At 42.9% G+C, this 20,610-nt stretch overlaps 1 protein-coding gene across 4 annotated transcripts; it reads left to right on the top strand.

The window, feature by feature from the left end:
- The first annotated feature begins 628 nt into the window (after positions 1–628).
- Positions 629–20,598, top strand: marf1 (meiosis regulator and mRNA stability factor 1). Of its 4 annotated transcripts, none has more exons than XM_079372148.1 (27): positions 629–736; positions 1,312–1,517; positions 1,861–2,745; positions 2,895–3,060; positions 3,318–3,532; positions 3,736–3,853; positions 3,943–4,115; positions 4,437–4,961; positions 5,966–6,120; positions 6,998–7,159; positions 7,288–7,474; positions 7,600–7,778; positions 7,892–7,972; positions 8,136–8,375; positions 10,080–10,199; positions 10,282–10,460; positions 10,566–10,786; positions 10,891–11,033; positions 11,192–11,325; positions 11,467–11,669; positions 13,390–13,617; positions 14,306–14,545; positions 14,657–14,908; positions 14,993–15,053; positions 15,474–15,578; positions 15,693–15,854; positions 17,880–20,598. In XM_079372148.1, the coding sequence occupies exons 2-27, from the start codon at positions 1,362–1,364 to the stop codon at positions 18,104–18,106; spliced, it is 5,517 nt and encodes a 1,838-aa protein (XP_079228274.1). In that variant the 5' UTR covers positions 629–736; positions 1,312–1,361; the 3' UTR covers positions 18,107–20,598. The 4 variants fall into 4 exon arrangements, with proteins under 4 accessions (XP_079228274.1, XP_079228272.1, XP_079228273.1 ...); XM_079372146.1 differs by having other exon boundaries at positions 15,681–15,854; XM_079372147.1 differs by having other exon boundaries at positions 14,993–15,059.
- Positions 20,599–20,610: the final 12 nt, after the last annotated feature.

The raw sequence follows: 20,610 nt of genomic DNA, 5'->3' as shown, positions 1-20,610 counted from the left end.
AAATTTGAGAGATTTTTTTCTCATCAAATATCAACAAGTTTTCAATGTTGGTATAGTCTAAAAAACTACAATTCTTAAATTGCGAAATTTAAACTCAGAAAAAAATAAATACTTAGTTTTTGCATATATTTTTATTATTATTATACCAAGACTATAATGGACGTCTCGGTTTGGTCTTGCATTCAACGATGTGTTTTTTTTCGAACAAAGAATAACATGCTGGTCTGGTTTTAGAGCTTCAGATTTAGGTCTACAATGCCCATGTGTTATCCAAAGTTATTATAGAGATTTACATTTAATAGCCTATCCAAAATCATTGAAATTTCATTTAAAAAACACATCTTTAAACATAGACTGTCCGTATTATCAAAGTCACACTCATCGTTCACTTGTTTATTCATTAGTCAATTTCAATAATAACGTTTGCGACAACTGTTCTTGCTTTCTTGCTAAATTAACGAGCATATTTCCGTTTTTTGGGAGACAGATAGAGGAGAAAGTCTTTTGAAAAATACAATACTTCTCAAAGTAAGATGTGAAAGGGGATATCTTTTCGGGTAGCAAAATAGCCTCATTTTTAACGTGCTTATTGTTAACCACATACAACAATAACATTTTGCGACAGTCTCGCATGCTTTCCGGCAAAAATAGGTTACAAAAAGGTGCGGGTATCTGGGCAGAGACAGATAGGGGGAACAGTGCTGTAAGAAAGATGTGACAGAGGAGACCTTTCAAGGTAGCAAAACAACTAACTCTTTGGAAAATGTATCATGTCGAGCTACAGAATAAAAGTGTTTACAGATAAACAGGAACCGTTCAACAGTTAGAGGATATAGTTTAACGGTACATGCGACTAGCTTAAATTCAATGCTAGCTCCAACCAGCTGTTTAGGTTCAATTAGCTAAAAAGGTAACTCGCAGTCCGGTTCGCTAACTAGCCAAGTGCTCAATAAATAGTGTCTAACGACACCTGACGAGACTTAGCATTTAGCTAACTTTACAGAGTCCATCGTTCAACTCGCTCAATTTATGAAACAACCACGGCACTTTTTTCGTTTTGCTTTAGTCAAACATTCAAAACTTGTGAAATATGTTTTTTCGTGTAGTTAGGACACTATCCCTGTGTGGGTTTAATCTGCCTTCACGAAGCTGCACTGAGCCGGGGTCGCTTACACGAACACACCTGCGCGTTCATAGATTTTTTGTTCTAAGATTTTATGCTTTAGTTTTTAACTCCCCATGAGACATGCACACCCACCGAGTCACATACAAATCACTCTTTACCTTTGGTCTTATGTTTTTTTGGAATAGCATGAGAGAGAGGAGAAAAGAAAGTGCCGTGAAAGACCTTTCTGGCATGTATGATGGAAGGACTGGGAAAAGACTCATTGACGTGCAGCTCCAGAGCTCTCCCATGCGCCAGTCAGCCCAGAACAGAACCCTCAACCCTGCTGTGGAAGCTTAAGGACTGCTTCTCCACCAATGAGCCAAACTCACTTCGGCACACGGATAAAGAAGTGAGTATACATCTATGTAGTGTACATTCACTCAGCTCAGATATGTGATCACAGAACCAGCGTACCTCCATGTAGAGAAGAACCAATAAGATGAATCAGGTGTCATCAAAATGAGCTCTGGGATAATAATTCAGCCTTATAACCAGATATGATATTCTGGGCAACATTGCAATTTTTTAAGATCTTTAATAGTGTTTTTATCTTTTTATAGAAACAAATTTAGAGCTATTGTTAATGTAAGATTGGAATATAACGATGCAAAGTAAAAAGAGAAGCTGAGGGATTTGCACTTTACAAAGGCGTTTGATTGTTGCTTAATGATCTGCTGGTTGTTTTGTTTCAGAACAATTACATGGACGGCAGAAAGGCCGTTTTGGAATTGAAAGATGTCCCTCCTCCTCCACACCACACTTCCTCTTCCCATTTATCCCAGCCCTTTTCTCTGGTCCCTCTCCCTTTGCCTCCTCCCTGCTTGCCTCCCCCTCCGCTTACACAAGACTCTCACCAACAGCAGCCGCCACCACATCAGCAACAAGAGGGGGCTAGCCCCAAAGTAAGACCTCAAGTATATTCTCACTGTGACTATTGCAGCACAGATGGTTATGGGTTATCAAGTGGTGGAGGTGTTGTTGGTAGCAGTAGTAGCATTGCTGGTGTTGTCTCACTCTATATGGACCCAGGCTCTTTGGGAGCACCTGTCAGCAGCAGTATTGGCAGGTCTGGCCTTTGCTCTGTAACTTCATCTGTCCATCAGTATAAACGTAACCTGAGCTGTGGAAGCAGAGGTGACGTTCTTGATCCTTTGTTGGGTCTTGATTACAAACCTCAGTCGCTCGCTAATGTTGCTACCTCACAGCCTATTTCATCACACCCCTACCTCTCCTGCTGCTCAGGGATGCTTCACACAAACCCCTCTGTACCTCTTCCATGTAGCCAGCCCAGCCTGTTTCCCTCCTTTGCACCTCTGGCTTCCTCTCTGCCGTGTGTTTCATCTCTCGCTGCTCCCTTGCATAGCTCTTGCCTGGCCTCTTCTGGTTACTACCCCTGTGTAGACTATTGCCCATCAGCCAGAAGATCCCAGAGAAGCACACCCTGTGATCATCCAACAACCACCACCATCACCACTACAACCACCTCAGCACACTTCTGCTCTAATCCTATTCACCTGAATGTAGAACGCACTGTTTGTGTAAAGGGGGCACACTTCTGCCAGGAGTGCTTATTAAAGGTTGGTCAAGCCTTTGTCTTGCATTTGTATGCCATGGAGATCACTATAGGACATTTTATTCTGCAAGAATAGATCAGTCAACTGAACTGAGATTGAATTTGTGTTGGTTGAAGTATTGCTTGACGTTAATGATTTGTGCCCGTTTTTAGCCCATAAATGGTCTTGCAGTGTCAGAGTCCGACACGGCATGGCACAACGTTCCTGCATCCCAGACTGCTCCTATCCCCATCCCTATTTGTAATGGCTGTGGCACTTCCTCTGATGGCATGATGCTCATGTCGTCCACCAGCCTCGGCAAGACTGGCCAGAAGTATGGTTAGTGGACTTTATCAAACAATTTTGAATATCTGAATGTGTTTATTGGATGTATTAATAATATTGTCAGACAAGTGTTGATGCCTTTTTATTGGATTTTTTTTTTTTTTTTTTTTTTTTACTCGAAGCTCTTTGGAGGAAGAATGTTATAAGACCTTGTTTTATCCAATCTGCGAGTACAATTAAAAAGTGTGAAAGTGTTTTTTTTTTTTTTTTTTTTTTTTAAAAGAGTAAATGTTTGCTCAACTGTCTGCTAGGTTCTCCTGAGACTTCTGGCCCGGAGAACATCCCTCCAGTAGGTGTCTTCTGGGACATTGAAAATTGCAGTGTGCCCAGTGGACGCTCTGCAGGAGCAGTGGTTCAGCGCATTCGCAGCAGTTTCTTTCAGGGACACCGCGAGGCAGAATTCATTTGCGTCTGTGATATCAGCAAGGAGAGTAAAGCTGTCATCCAAGAGCTCAACAACTGCCAGGTTCCAAAAATAATATTTACCCTTTCATGGTCATGCTGTATGTGGCTTAATCAAGAGAAACCCTTAATGAGGGCTTTGTTGGCGTGTCTAACAAGAGATAAGATATTTTTACTCCAAATAATAATCCTAAAAACGAGACGAACATGTCAAGTGTTTGCTTCAAAGCATGTTATAATATGTAATGTAATATAATTCTATCTCAGGTCACTGTTGCACATATCAATGCCATAGCCAAGAATGCTGCAGACGACAAGCTTCGCCAGAGCCTACGGCGCTTTGCTGAGACTCACACTGCACCTGCAACAGTTGTACTGGTATCCTGTAAGTTCAACTCTGATTTTCTTATCTGCGTCCAGTCTTGATGCCTCAAAGGATCTTGTGTAGCCAAGTGTCATCTTTTTCCCGAACAGCGGATGTAAACTTTGCAAGTGAGCTGAGCGACCTGCGTCATCGCCATGGTTTTCGGGTTATCTTGGTTCACGGCAACCACACATCATCAGCCCTGCTCCAGCACGCCCACTGCCACGTGGCCTTTCAGGAGATCACAGCTGATCTGCCACCACGTATACTTATCAAAGAACAGGTAGGCTTAAAAAGTGCTTAGTTTGGGACTTAAAGTTGTTTTGTATCTACATGGTAAGTAAGTGTTGGCAACAGCAGCCATGGTGAGATGTATTTTAGAGTGAACTTGGAGAGCAGTGCAGTACGTCAAAGTGATGATCTTAATATTTTATGTACGCAATTCTCTTTTGGGGATCATTAGAATTCATCCTGATCCACACCCCTCTAAGCCATTCTCCAAAATGTTTATCAACCAAACCAACGACTTCTGTTGTCATTTTTTTTTTAAAGTGTTATTTATACAAACCAGACAGGCACACTGTCTCTTCCTCCCCTCCCTCAGCCCAGTTTCAACCTCCTCTATGTGCACAACCTTCCTATCAACTGTGACAAGAGCCTGCGGAACGCGGTGAAGCTCAGGCTCCGCCGCCTGTCTGACAACTGTGGTGGCAAAGTGCTGGGCATGTCCCAGGGCACAGCAGTCCTTCGTTTTGGCAGCCTTGATGCAGCTGCGCGTGCCCGCAAGCGAATGGAAAATGAGGATGTTTTTGGCCGCCGAATCCGCCTCTCCTTCTCCCCACACCCCCGAGACGATGCAAGTCCCAAGCCTGAGCTTCAGTCTCGGACCCATCTCTCGCCTCAGCCTCAGGCTCTGCCCCAGACCTATCAAAACCAGGACTCAGTGTTCCCCCCCACCCCATCCATATCCTCCTTCTCTTTTCTGCCCCTGGAGAAGCCAAGGTCACCTAGGAGGCCACGGCGAGCAACCCGCCCCTACAACACCCCAGGCCCCGTGCCTGAACGGCCCTACAGCCCCAGGAGAGGGTGCAGTGGGCCACCCGGTGGTGCTCCAGACAAGCCCCATCAGGTCAGCAGACTATATCAGTGCCTGCTTCCCCTTAACCATCGTTGCCCTTTAATCATGTTTGGGCTGCTTTCCTAATCATAATCGCTTTTCCCACCCCATGTCCCCTTTTTTTTTATTTGCTGCTCTGACTAACAGCTAGTAGCTGCTTGCTTCATTTGTCTGCCTGTGCAAGCATGTCGTAGTCTGCTTAGTGCTTTATGTTCTCCCTGCTGTCCTGCATGTTCATGAGTCAGTCATCATTCATATTAATGCATGAGTCGTCATTGCTGTCTTTTCCTGTTTTTGTTTTTTTCTCGTTCATCAGTTCTGTTATAGTGCGTCTGTGTTTTCTCTGTCCCTACTTTTTATTTTTGTATGAGTTTTGGCTAACTGCAGTTTTTGGCTGTCAAACGACGACCTCTGGTGACTGGAATGACTTGCTTGGGTTGTCTTTTCCTCCTTGATTTTTATCGAACAGGCCAATGTGAAAAGATGAATCACCCATAAATGGATACCTTGTTTTTAGATGGACTCTAACAAAGCATTTACATTTTTATGCAACGATGCATTGCAAAGTGAATTTGATGAAATATTTCTTACCCCTCATCAAAACATGAAAACACAAAGAGTAGTTCTCAGATTGTTGAAGAAAAAAATTCAAATGACCGATGGCACATTCAACATATGACTAACATTTCAGCAAAGGCCTGGCTCACTACTATCACTTAAATGGGATGCACACCCTCATGAGTCAGCTGTTTGCTGTGGGTCCAAAGTCCATTTACTTGTCAATTAAAACATGATGGCGAACAACTAAAACAAATCTTGGCCACAGAGCTGTAAAAAGTGTCCTGTTAGATAACTATTTGGCCTTTTCCCTTTCAGTGAGCTCCTTAGTTAAGCTCAGAGTACAGTATATTTTTATCTACATTGAGCTTCACATACATGTGCATAGATGCAAACATGACAGTATCCTGCAGCTCTGTCACTCCTTGACTAACACCTGGAACTTGCATCTTGTCCAGGAGCTGGGTAGCTTGGAGTGTAAGCCAAGAAGTGGATTACACCACCTGGAGAGAGGACGAGCCATCTCCTCTTCCCCCAGCAGCAATGGTGAGACGGGATCTGTGGAGAGGCTGTCCAAGCCTGGCCTTGCTGGAGAATCCATGTACAGGAGAAGGTACACACGAGCACGCAGACATGTAACGTTTGAGAACAACATTCAACGTGTGTGTGTGTGTGTGTGTGTGTGTGTGTGTGTGTGTGTGTGTGTGTGTGTGTGTGTGTGTGTGTGTGTGTGTGTGTGTGTGTGTGTGTGTGTGTGTGTGTGTGTGTGTGTGTGTGTGTGTGTGTGTGTGTGTGTGTGTGTGTGTGTGTGTGTGTGTGTGTGTGTGTGTGTGTGTGTGTGTGTGTGTGTGTGTGTGTGTGTGTGTGTGTGTGTGTGAGAAATGTTTCTTTCGTACACTAGTTTTCAAAGTGACAAACATTAGTGAAGCACTGCAAGTGTTAAAGTTTGTTAACCACGAAGAGCCTTTAAGAAATTTCATTGAATTTGTTATTTTTCTGAATGGGAATAGTTCTTGTAAATTAAAGGTTAAAATAAAAAAATACTATTGTATTTTCAGGACTTAAAGTCACACTTTTTTTTCATAGTTTGGCTGGTCCTGCGACTTGTTTATCAGAATATAGGCTCAGTATGTACCGGCTGATATGAACATTACCGTCTACAGCCATGAGAGGGCGCTCCAGCAAATGTATGCTGCTCCTGTACCACTGGAAAAATGAACTGAAACATTAACCCTTTATAGGGCAAGTGACTGTTTTTGGTAATTTCCACAAACATTACATATGGCCACCCTTCTGCACCTCAGTAAGGTCAAAGTTCTGCTTATATCTTTAAAATATTAACATGACATTGTTTTGATTTTTTCTTTTTTTGCCAAAACATTAAGCTAGGCTGCACTGTTGCATCTGTTTTTAAAGCGTTGTCTATAATTGCAGCTGTTTTAGGTTTTATCAGAAAGATTCAACAACAGGTTTGTCATTTTTCGATGTAGGAGAGAAGGTTCCAACCCGTGCAGTGTCACTGTGTCGTCTGGAGAACAAGGAGACAAGAGCTCAGCAGAGTTTCAGATCAGCACACCCTCCGCCTTCAGCAAGTTGAACCTACACCGGAGCTTCAGTCCCCTCGCCCTGTCCCAGGGCTCCTGGTCATCCAGGTACCATGTTGGTTTTGATTGGTCATATTTAAATTGGCCTAAATCAGGATTTGTTTTTCTACTGTTTTCTCAACCCTCTTTATGAATTGGTATCATCTTGAATGCGTCTCTCTACTTTCTACCAAAAGGAGCGTGTCACCGTGCCTTTCCAGCCGCTCCTCGCCCCTCCTGGCTGCACCTCGTAGCCCTCATCCCGATCGTCCTCCTGAGCCTTTCTCAGATGGGGCAGAGATTCAGGTGGCCAACTTGGACTACAGAATGTCCCGCAAGGATTTGCAGCAGACACTGCGTGACACGTTCTTCCGTTATGGGCGGGTAAGTGTACTTCTTTGAGGTGATTTTGTTGAATAGAAATCTGATTCTAAAATGGGGAAAAGTCGTTGGATTATATTTACTCCTGTTAGTAAATCTCTTCATATAGAATGACTTGCTTTGTCCAGGTGAAAGCCGTGGAGCTGAGCCCACACACTGACTATCAGCTGAAGGCCACGATCCAGATGCTGTCCCTTCAGCAGGCCATAAGTGCCATCAGTGGCCTGCACCGCTATAAGATCGGGGGGAAGCGCATTCAGGTGTCCCTGATCACCGGGGGCAGCAGCAAATCCCTTGCCATGCTCGGGTAAAGTGGATTTTATAGTTCAGCTTGGGGAACTTTCAAATTGAGGTGCCAGAATATATTCAACTGTTGGGGTTCAGATTGTAATGGTGCATTTCAACATTATCTTCATTCAGCACAGAGATCATCACCATTCTTCAGGATGCCCCTGCCAATTGCCTTCCCCTCTTCAAGTTCACAGAAATCTATGAGAAAAAGTAAAGTTCTCAACTCTTTAATGGAAACCATTCACTCCAGTATTTTCTTAGTCACTGCTCTTTAACTATTTAATTACGCAATCCGCTTTTTTTTTGTCTGTCCTTGCTGCTTTAATGCAGTAGATAGTAGTTGTCCCTCATGTCCTTTTTTCCACTCATTTAGATATTCTCGTAAGCTGGTGGTTGGTGATCTGTACAAAATACCTGAGGTGGTGGCTGTGCGGGAACAGGGAGGCTCCAGGCTTGTGTGCCTTCTACCCAGCAGTCAAATCCGTCACAGTCCACTGGGATCTTCCCAATCCCAGGAGGGCTCGTCCTCCGCTAGTGGAAGCCCTGTGGTGTTTGAGGAGCTGGAGTACCATGACCCTGTGTGCAGACAGCACTACAAACAACAGGACTTCAGGTCAGTCTTTCGTAATGACAGGAAAATATCTGAGAAATCTCACAAATACTTGATCAATGATTTATTTTTTTAATGTTCTACTTACACTAGTTTGGGCAATAATCTTTTGTATAAGACTACTTAAATACCTATTTTTCATGATCATGCGTCAAGTGCAGCTGCAGCTGCTACCATCACCGTCTTCACTCGACCTGAAAAGATTGCAAATTAATTCCCATTCATTATGTATTCAAAGATGATTGCAGGTTATGCTGGGATAGGCAGCGACGCAGAGCAGGCGGGCTGTGCGACTTCTCCGCCAAGTGATAATCTCATATTTAAAGAAAACAGTTGTGTAATGTTCAGTAAATGAACCATGAGGAGTGCTGGATTGATTGACAGAGTCCTATATTAAAGGAAACGAGTGACCTGCCGAGGTGGTCTGCACGTCACGTCTATTCCACAACTTTCATGTTAATTTGAGAGCTCAACTACCGTTCTGTAGGTTCAAACTTTACAAAGTGAAAACGGTTCAGCTGTACACAACCTGCATGTTATGGATTTTAATGAACACAATAGAAGCTGTTGTGCTGTAAGGCAGTAAAACATTTTCCTCCCTGGTTTATGAGACGCAGTGTTTCCCACTGTGTCTTATAGTCTGGATTTTACGGTACGTATTGGGTTTGCTGTCAATCACTTGATTTGATCGCGGTTTAAAAACATGAACGTTTTGCTTAAATAAACTCTACCAAATGTACTTCTTTTTTCTTTCTTCATCAATCACAGCTTTATTTTCTCAGCCACATAATTTCTAACAGATTTGCATAAAACCTTGATAAATCTGCCCTCTACATATTTAAAATGTTATTAAGGCAGACTATTTAATGTTAATTGACTAGCATGCGCTAACAAAGAAAGATCTTTGCTATGAAACCACATTTACAATATATTGACATACAATATTTTTCCCCACAGCAGCATAGTGCATGTGTAAAACATGACATTTTGGCCAAATGTAAAATAAACTGAATAACAAATTACACTTTCTGAGCTCACAGCGACGTCTGGCTTGTTAAATAAACAGTGTTTCACACACGGAGAGGAATACCTAAGGGGCCGATACATCTGGCCTATTCTTATTTAATTGTTTGTGTATTCATAATATTCCTGCCTGCACGAGAGAGCGAGAGAGTGCAGACACACACACACGAGGACTTCACGGCTCTGCAGAACTACAGAGTTGCGTTCTGACCACGATGAGTATGAAACTTGGCGGTGGCAGGGACTGTAGCATGGATCCGTGTGTTTAAAAAAAAATAAAAAATACTCACATGGCTGCAGCTCCCGATGCGAGTAACGGTGCGTCTCTTTCATACCCTGCACCGTTCGCCTGTGGGTTCTTGATGACCACTTCTCCCAACTCAACCAGCTCTGATTCTGCGTTTGTTAAAAACTCAACTGTAAATCTAGTGAGTTTTTCCAGGTCGAGCAATTTCTAAATGGCCAATTAATTGTCCGTGGATTAATTTTCATCCCGAGTACAAATGAAAAATCTGGTGTTAGTAGTAGATCTGTAATGCTGGCCACTTGGATACTCCTTTGAGCATCCTGACCTGCTTATTCCTGACAAATGAATTACTTTCTGTCCTCTGGACTGTACAACTTAAGATGTCTGTTGGTTCTATTTCATCACTGAGGTTGACTCTCCTCTCCCTCTTCTTCTAGTGAGGCTGACTTTGACCCTGACTCCTACACAGTCCCGTTTGTGGGGATATCTCTTAACACTTTGGCCTCTGAGGTCCACAGCCTGCTGCAGTCCCATCAGGGAACTCTTCCATTACTCAGGTGATAACAGTTCTTTAATCGCAGTTCTCTCTCTCTCAAAACAGCATTAGGATGTCAACAATGAGGTATGTTTTCCATTCAGTTTTCCAGATTGCTATGCAGCCAAATTCAGCACTCTGCAGCTGGGCAGTGAGACACTGAAGGGTGGCGTTCCCCTGGAGCATCTCATCACCTGTGTTCCCAGTATCACAATCGTCACAGCTCAGAATGGCTTCAAAGTCATCAAATGGATCCACAACAAACCACCTGCACCAAACTCAGGTTGAAGTACTTCTATGCTTTTATTGACACTGCTGTCGCTCCAGCACAGTGGTATCGTTACTGCTCCACTGTGTCTCATTTGAGAAATGATATCTTAACATGCAGAGCCATGGATCCAGCGCTGCAAGAGTCCAGTAGGAAACCCCCAGCTCATACAATTCAGCCGTGAGATTATTGACCTGTTGAAGAATCAGCCCTCTTGCATCATGCCCATGAGCAAGTTCATACCCTCGTACCACCATCACTTTGCCAAGCAGTGCCGTGTCTCTGACTACGGTTACTCGAAGCTGCTCGAGCTTCTGGAGGCCGTGCCTCACGTCCTGCAGGTATTGTGGAAGATAAAGAATTTAATTTTGTTAACCAATCCAAAGTTGACCTCGTTGTGATTTCCACATATTGTGTTCGCAATTTTTATTCGCTTTGCTTTCAGATCTTGGGTATGGGCACCAAGCGTTTACTGACCCTGACCCATCGTGCTCAAGTGAAGCGCTTCACTCAAGACCTGCTCAAACTGCTGAAATTTCAAGCCAGCAAACAAGTTGCAATCAATGACTTCATGCAAGCCTACCATTGGTCAGTCAACATTACACTGCTTTTAGTTGTAGATAGGCTGGTTACATGTTTCCCTTGTTTATTTTCATTATTAACGGTTAAACAAAAAGCTTTTTGTCTGATGTGGATCATCTCTGTTGTGGATTTTAAGGAATGCATTTTTATACTTTGAATTTCAGGTGCTTCTCCAGAGACTGGAGGGTGGTTGACTATGGCGTTTGTGACCTGATGGACCTGCTGACTGAGATCCCTGACACCACCATCACTATTACTCATCAGGACAAAGACACAGTCATCTCTGTTCCCAAACGAGGTCAGTGCAAGCCAGTGGATGTTAAAAGTTAAAATGTGAGAAAAGACTGCGAGATAGAACTAATGATTACAATAAAAACCTCACAGTATGACAAGTTGTTGACAATTTAGGGTATTTGTCATTTTCCCTCTTTGCCTGTAGAACGAACAATCGATGAAATGGAGCGCACAAAGCAGTTTGGGAAGGAAGTGGTGGACCTCCTTCGTCACCAGCCTCACTGCAGGATGCCCTTCAGCAAGTTCATCCCCACCTACCACCATCACTTCGGTCGTCAGTGCAAGCTCAGCTACTACGGCTTCACCAAGCTTATGGAGCTCTTTGAGGCGATCCCTGACATCCTGATGGTAAGTGTGGCACACGCTGTTTACAGTGTTGGTCAAAGCAAGCAAACGCATTTCTCTGGTTCTGTTTGTGTGGTTCACTAAAATGAACAAAACAAAAAAAAAACTGTATACGGCACTTCTCGTAATTTCCCCCCAAAACTGTTTTGGCTTTTTATTTACATAAAATGACTTTAAATAAGCAATATTTAAGTTAATTTTATATAGAGCTGCAGCTATCAAATATTTTAGTAATAGAGTATTCTATCGAATATCCCGATTGATTAATCGAATAAATCATACTTTTGCTTAATTAAGGTTTAACTCTTCTTGGGTCGTCCCTACAAACCTGCTTCTTTGCAGCTACCATGGTAACACCTGCTTTTTACAACCATAGTTACAGCCAACCACCTCTGCTCTACAGCTGCTGACACTCACCATATTACTGACAGGGTCCCAAATTAACTTTTGGATTCACCGGTCAAGGCGGCAGGTAGATGAAAAATACAGGCCAAACACGTTTTAATAGCTGAAATAACAAATAGTGTTTTGTGTAGCCTACACATCTGTTACAGTACATTTAATTGAGAAAGCATTATGTTCTGTTGAATCAATCACAGAATCAATCATTATGTCAGATCAGGAGATTGAGAAACTTTAAATGTATATTTGCTAAATTATTATTCATCAAACAAGTTCTCTCTTGATTTAGCTTTGATGACATCAGATATTTAATATAATCAGCCTGTTCATTATTAGAAGTGTGCGTATCTCTGTCAGCTCCTGCAGCGCGTGCATTCAGCGCGCTCTCAGACTACAGAGACCATAGACGTCTACGTCTATGAGACTGTGAGAGGACGTTGCTATCGTTATGTTAGCTGCAAACACGGAGAGAGTAGACGGAGAAAAGCCGACCGTTTGACCGGATCACGTGTTCCCGACTCGGTCGTATGGATCACGGATCAACTGTGTAAAAGGGCGCGCCGCACTTGTGTGTGTGTGTGTCAGACTCAGCGTGCAGCAGAGAGAGGAGCAGGTAGCTGCAGCTACATTTAACGTGTTTTATACTCATACCAAAGTTTTGATGACGCAAAAAAAAAAACTTAACGAAGCCTCGAGGCAGCGAAAATACCTCAATGAATTTTTGTAATCGAATTATTCGAGGAATCGTTTCAGCTCTAATTTTATATAAACCATAAGAACATAACTTCAGAAGAGTTTACAAATCAGTACTTAAAGTTTCTATAGTTTTGAACGAGAATGTTCGTGCATCTTTGAATCTTGTTTTCTGAACCAGCTGTCATTTTCTGCAAATAAAAGAAACTACCGGTACATGAGATTTCATTCATAAGTTGGGAGAAGTGTTGTATACAGTATAAGTGTCACTTTGTTTGAAACACAGACCTTTTTTTGCATTGTTCTGTAAATGTCTAAATTAAAAGGACCCTGAAGAATTGGTGACAGTTTATTTGATGTGTGCGCTGGTGCTCCGTCTGTAGTGAAGATCATTTCTATCATGTTGAGTTATAACATCAGTGGCCAATATTACACATCTGATTTGGTCCCAACAGCTCACCAGCATGGTGCTGTAGTATTTGCTTCTTAGTTTAATGAACTTTCCGGGTCACTTGTCCTTGGCTTTTTTCATTTGTCGTAGACGTTAAAGTTTTCCGTTTAGTTTAGTGACGCGTGCCTCTTTTCTTCTTTGATTACTGACTGAAAAACGGTGCTCTACCTGTGACAGGTGTTGGAGTGTGGCGAGGAGAAAGTGCTGACTCTGACGGAGGTTGAGCGCATCAAGGCTCTGGCAGCTCAGTTGGTCAAGCTGCTTCGAGCTCAGAAAAACTCCAGTCTTCCTGTCAGCCAGCTTCTAACGGAGTACAGCAAGACCTTCGGTTATGGTCTACGCCTGCAAGACTACGACGCAAGCTCCCTGCCTGCTCTGCTCACCAAACTGTGCCACGTTGTCAAGGTAATAAACCGTCTCTAGCTCCCCTTCCTTTCCTTTCCTTTCCAGTCTGGCTCTTTCTGCTTTGCTTCCTACAAGCATTTTTTTTATTTAGATCCCCATTAGCTAGCCATTTAATGGCAGCTAGTCTTCCTGGGGTCCTCTGCTTCCTACGAGCATTTGTAGTTTGGTCTTGAAAACAAATGCTTCCTGGTTTTCTTTGGACAAGAGTTTTTCAAATGTTCACGTAAAGTAATTCACTGGTCAGAAAAAATAAAGCATAATTACTAGTAAACATTTTGTCAATGTAAATAGATCGACCTATACCAAATCTATAAAAATACCAAGAAAAAAATGATGAGCTTCTTCATCCAAGGATCGAAGAAAACGAAAATATTGAGTTGTTCCTGTGCTGATCAGTAAAACTCCTGTGACTATATAATATAATCACAGACCTGAAGCTTCAATACAACCTGAGGTATATTTGACCTTCGTTTCCTTCAAACTTTATTGGAGAGTGCTCGTTGTTATCTCAGACAGGTTACAATAGAGAGGTTCCTTATTGTTATATTCTCCATAAACATTAATCCAACATGAGCACTAAGCAACGTACGCTTCCTTTAAACGGAAAGAAATCTCGAGCAGGCGACTGATTGATGTTTTAAGATTCACTCTTACAAATAGTCATCAGTCACTTTCTGTTCATTTCAAGGTGGTCGATGGCGCCGAGGGGCGGGAAGTGCAATTGATCAACAGGAAGTCTCTGCGCTCGCTGACCTCCCAGCTACTGAATCTGCTCATGTCCCAAGACGGACAGCAAGTCTCCAAGGGTCTCAGAGTTGACGTGCTCAGCCAGCAATACCTGTCGGTCTACGGAGCCTCACTCAACCCATGTGAATATGGGTTCCTCTCCCTCAGCGAGTTGCTCAAGAGCCTGCCGTATCTTGTTGAGGTGAGTGGAAAGTTGGTTCTCTTTGTCCATTCTGAACTCTCTCTAGAGTCCCAGTCATGCTGATTAACAAACACACAGGTTTAACAGCATCTTCATCACTTGTGTTTACAGTTGTACCATGAGGAAAGTGATGAGAACAGCCAAGCTGCTAACGCTTCCTGCGGCCGTGGTGAGGAGTGGGTGAGGCTGACCTGGCTTTACCAGTTTGCTCGTGACGTGCGTGCCCTGCTCCACACCTATCACTACAACCAGATCTTCCTCACAGAGTTCTCGGGGGCTTTTAACAAATTCACAGGCTCCAGCCTCGAACCTCGTTCCTACGGATATGCCAGCAATGATGAGCTGCTTGGAGCGATTCCACAGGTACGAAATGCATGAAGGAGATGGTGTTGTCAGAACATTTCTCTTGTTTCTGTGTGTTTCATTGTTGTGTGATGTCATCTTCAGGTGGTCTGGATCAAAGGACATGGTCATAAGAGGATTATCGTTTTAAAAAACGATATGAAAGGTAAAGGTGATGAACCTCTTTCTTATAGTAAGTTTATTTAATTCAAGCGTATGATCGCTACACCATCGGCAGTTTTAAAACTCATTGTTAAGGAGAGTGAGCTGAATTGATTTGTCATTATGATCTGAACTGTTGATGTTCCTGCAGAGACTTGTATAACGGTGTTTTCACATATGCACTAAACTTGTAAGATGTCCAGGGTGAGCTGCATGTGTGAAAGCAAACGGCGAAAGTTTTCACTTTTCCTGCCTGCGCCTTCGTAAAAGTTTCATGTGAAATGAAGTCGGATGAGCAGAATCCAGGGACAGCATGCCAGAGAAACTGTAGACGTTTTACAGAGTGCAACATTGTGACTGGCTGAATATGGATCTAAGAGTGATTTATTTATTTTCTCTTTTTTTTTTTTTTTTTTTTGTCCAGCAAGGGCAAACTGTTCTGTCCCCACCAGCCCCCAGCCAGGGGAGAACCCAGACAGTCCAAGAGACAGCCCCGTTAGCGTCGCAACATCTGGAGCTCAAAGTCCAGGTAAGAACATATGAATGAAGTCATAAAATACATTGGAAAAAGAGATCAAAAAAAAAAGTGTTGGATCCTCAGTTATGGTAATCATGATCTTTGGACTTCCAGGTCTTGACGCAGTGGTGGATTCAGAGCTGCTGTGTCTGACGTCACCAGTCGACCTGCTGTGTGGTCCTGTTCCATCCTGCCTGCCTTCACCTCAGCTCCACCCTGACCCCGTTCTCCTGCAGCAGACGGACCTGATCCACTTTGAGGAGAAACCTCCGACGACTCAAACATCAGGTCTCTCTTAGGCTATTGCAAGTCATGTGACCCATATCAGGAAATGCTAAAACAGTGTTCTGTGTAATTAGGATGTCACCATAACGGTTATAAACGGAGCTCTTCTAAAATGACTAAACTGTCAGTGAGGATTTAACAATACACTCTCATTATCCATAAGAATCAAGATCACGGCTTCATGGTACGAGTGTATCATGGTTTCCTTTTCTTTCTTTTTTTTTTTATAAATGTACTACTGGTATTTGTCGTCTTTTTGCGCTCGTGTTGCTTCTGCATTGTCGCCTTGAAACAAGACGGTGCATTCTTCCCTCCCTTACAACCACGTCTCCTGACATGCAACAGGAGATCTCCCAGAGAAGCAGCTGGTGCCTTGTCACTTAGAGAGTATTTCTTTTCTTTTTTCTCATTTAAATTTAAAGTAGATTTAAAGTTCTCTGTTTGTATCATTTTTCTGAATTACTTGCAGCCCTACTGTAATTTTTTTTTGATATATTTGTTAAGATGAGATGAGATGAGATTCAACTTTATTGTCATTACACATATACAAGTATAGTGCAACGAAATGAGGTTTGGCATCTCACCAGAAGTGCAAATAAGCAGAAAGTGCAAGAGTTCGTGCTAAATATGTACAGTGATTATAACATTTACAGATGTGGTTAAAGAAAGTGAATTATTAAATATGGCTGAATGGATTATTGGGATGCTATAAATATAAATAAATGCTATAAATATAAGTGTATACAGAGGATTAAATATACAGGTTAAGGTGCAGAGAAAATGAATATCCTAGTGTACAGATAATATACAGAATATGTACATATTATACAGATCAATAACTTACAGTGGTGATATGAACATACTATAATACAATAATGTGTGTGTGACCAGGAGGAGTGGTGGGGGATGATGGATGTGAGGTGATATGCAGGGGAGGGGGAGGGGGGGGGGTGTCAGGAGGGGGCAGAGTTCGAGAGAGGGGCGGAGTTTGAGAGAGAGACAGAGTTCAGAGTTCGGGGGGTAGAGTTCAGTAGGGAGACAGCTCTGGGGAAAAAGCTGTTCCTCAGTCTGCTGGTTCTGGTCCGGAGGCTTCTGAAGCGCCTACCGGAGGGCAGGAGGGTAAACAGTCTGTGGGCAGGGTGGGAGGAGTCTTTAAGGATGCCGTGAGCTCGCCGCAGACAGCGCTTCCTCTGGACATCCTCAATGGCAGGAAGTGGACACCTTGTGATGCGCTGGGCTGTTTTAACCACCCGCTGTAGCGCCTTACGGTCCGTGACAGAGCAGTTTCCGTACCAGACTGTGACACTGCTGGTTAGGATGCTCTCAATCACACAGCGGTAGAAGTTCCTCAGTACAGCTGAAGACAGGTGGTGTCTCTTCAGTGTCCTCAGGAAAAAGAGGCGTTGATGAGCCTTCTTCACTAGACTGGAGGTGTTAGTGGACCAGGATAGGTCCTCTGTGATGTGGGTCCCCAGGAACTTGAAACTGGAGACGCGTTCAACAGCCATCCCGTTGATGTGAATGGGGTTGTGCGTGCTTCCCTTTTCTCTCCTGAAGTCCACGATGAGCTCCTTCGTCTTGCTGGTGTTGAGAAGCAGGTTGTTGATGGCTGACGCACCTGCTTATCAAGTTATTATTTAAAAAAAAAAAAATAATCGGAATTAAAAAGATGTGACTGATCGCAAAGCAGCGGGGATCAAAAATGCACTTTAATAAGGTTGTTAGGTGGGTGCTGTTTCTGCAGCCTAATGATAAAACAGACTGGATTATTTTCTGGTTTATTTTGGCCGAGGTCAGACGATCACTGACAAAGTTTCTATTTTAAAAGACTTCCTGTCCACTTGGATACATCTCTATAAGGCTCAACTGGACTTGTACATGTCAGACATCTCGGTTTCTTCTGTCTCCTTCACATTTCCTGTTCAGCTCACAACATAATATCAAACGTATATCCACAAGATGAATGAATCCATGAAAAAACGAACAAATGAATGAAATAACACTTTAATTCTCTTCTCATCTCTCCAGATGTTGGCTCAGTAAGTACCTCTGTGAGTGATGATCCCGAGGTGGCTGATGCTGATGGCACTTCTCGTCCACCCGAGCCTCCTGCCTTCATAGAAGACTCTGTGGTGTCCAACATCCCACCGCCACCTGACACCAAGACGATCCTGTCCATGGAAAGTCCCAGCAGACGAGGCGCACGCAGCAGAATTAAGCTCGCTGCAAACTTCTCCTTCCCTGCCGGCCTCTGATCCTTTCCTCTCTCACACACAGGAAACCTGAGTTCACTTCCAATAACTTGTTCATAATAAGTTGACCCACCACACCGAAAGCACGACACAAAACTAGCCACTAAAATAACCGCGGTATCGTCCCGTTACATTCTTCTGCCGTCGCTCTCCTCATCCATTAATCTGCCATCGTTCTTCCTTTGCCTGAACCATCAGTAATCTTCTTCCTGTGATGTTCACCAAGCTGTGATTCTCTTCTTGCAGATTTTCTGCAATTTGTTTATTTGCCAAATCCATCTCTTCTAACCTGTTTGATTTCATCTGAAGGAAAGTTGAATTATATTTTCACAAGTGTGCATATTGAGTTCAGAGCCACAGTGGCTAACACTGAATGCGGAGCCTAAAAATGAGTTGTCACTGTATACAGAGTATATTTAAACACCGGGAGAAGAGTTCTTTGTTAAATCCAAGAAATTAAGTTAACTTCATTCAGAGTTTATAAATGACAGGTTTATACCGTCGAGCTTCCATATTTAGAAACCTTCATGTATGACATTAAACCCGAAGACGGAGCATTTCATTGAGGACGTTGATTATGAACTCATTTCAGAATTGTAGAGATTTTTCTTTGATCACTGACGTCATGTCATTCAAACTGGCCTCTAAAGCATTTTCCAGTTGAACTATTTTCTCAACGTTAGTCTCAGTTAGAAAAAAAAAAAAAGTAGCCCAAGGACAGTAGTTTAATTTCCCTTAGTGTTACTCTGTGGAGGAGCCTGGCCTGATGTGATGAACTTTAGTGTTGTCTGTTCAGCTAGTGGTCTTTGTAAATGGAATCCAACAGTTTTGCATGGTTTGCTTAACTGCTATTGCAATTAGCACAACTCTCAGGATATTGTATTCTTGTACTTCTTTTACCTAATTTAAAGCAGAGATAGTTTCCCGTCTCTGCGGGGCCGCCGATTATATCCGAAGGGAGAAATGATCTTTGAGACTCCAGCCGGGCTTTGTTCAGGCAGCAGGAACTGTGATATACTTGAATGTTTGGCTTCAGCCAGCAGCCAGTGTGTTTTTCTTTTTGTCTGTGTGATTTACACTGCAGTAGGTGGTGTGTTATAGGAACGGTGTGCATAACTGAGTTTATGCATAGTGTAAGCCCAGGATGAGCAGATAAGACATTCTTTAAGATCACGCTTTTTTATTTCCACCACGTTTTAAGGAGGTTACAGTTGGCGTTGTCCATGCAGTTGCCGCAGAAATGCTCAAGGTTTTTTGAGTTAACCTTGTTGCTGTATTTGTGGCGATGTGAAAACTGGCTACGTTGAAGAGGAGCTGCGAGCACTCCTGATTTTTGATTTTAATGACGAGGTGAACGGTTGTGAGTTTTTTAGGGACAGCAGTTGGGGATGGGAGGCAGTATGCTGTTTGTGAAGCACCACGGGGGCTCTAAGTGGCCTCTGGAACAGACTGTGACGTACACACAGAGGAGCGATGAGGCTCTCTGGACTCCGCCGGGCTTTTACAATAGCTTGTATTTGCCACGGTGCCAAAGGAAACGCTGTCATACCTCCGCATCCCTGACATCTCCCACGGAGGCGTTTTTACTGATGTGTGCTGGTTTCTGTGTTTTCCTCTGTCTTAAGTGTTTACAAGACTGCTGGCTGCTGACGTGCCATTCAGTGATATCAGACGCAGCTGATGTTTAACACACTCACTGAAGTCTAAAGAGGTTTGACTTGTGTTAATAGTGAATGGATATGAGACCATTTTATCAGTTTCTGTAGATTGTGTTAAAATCTTAAAACTGCGATAATTCCCCAAGTTGAGTTGTCCGACTTGATTTTGTCTTTGTGTGGAAAAAGCTGGGAGACTTCACCTGCCACTGAAATGAAATGTCTGAGGCACCAATCAAAATGTTTTTAAAAAGGATGTTTGGGTTAAAGTCTCTCCTGCAGTGATAACCTGGCTGTTTAAACCTCTGTAATCAGGGAGTGAGTATGTATTAAGAAATAGGCAGGCCTCAGAAGGATTATGGATCGGTGATGAGAAAAGGCATCTCCCAGGAAATATCTAGATTTAACTTTGGCAGTAAGAATGTATTACTTTGTGAATTTGGCAACTAACTCACATGAAAGTCTTCAGTTTGCTTTCACTTTGTTTTGGTAACATCAGTGAGAAGCCATCCGAAATATGCACTTTTGCATAGTTTTGGTCTTTAATATCTCCAAATGAAAATCCAACCAGAGGGGAATGGAAATGTGCTTTAGTTTAAATGTATCTGACTCTGCCTTCTTTATTCTGTTTCAGTGTTGTACAACAGCTGATCTTTATTCATCAGTGTCCTTAAACTCTGGCCTTGTGATTTCCTGGTCAACAATTGTCTCACTGATGTTCCTCTCTATGTAATCCTTGTCAAACGGGTTTAATGCCTCACTGCAGCAGAACTGGCTGTAACAGTCTCATGTTGTTGAAGGGACCAAAATGATTTCCGTAAATAAATTTCACGAGCATTACTTCTGCCTCGT

Source organism: Symphodus melops, assembly GCF_947650265.1.
Source record: "Symphodus melops genome assembly, chromosome: 2".
Lineage (NCBI taxonomy): Eukaryota > Metazoa > Chordata > Actinopteri > Labriformes > Labridae > Symphodus > Symphodus melops.
Note: the sequence above shows the minus strand (reverse complement) of the source record. Positions and strands in the feature narration are given on the sequence as shown.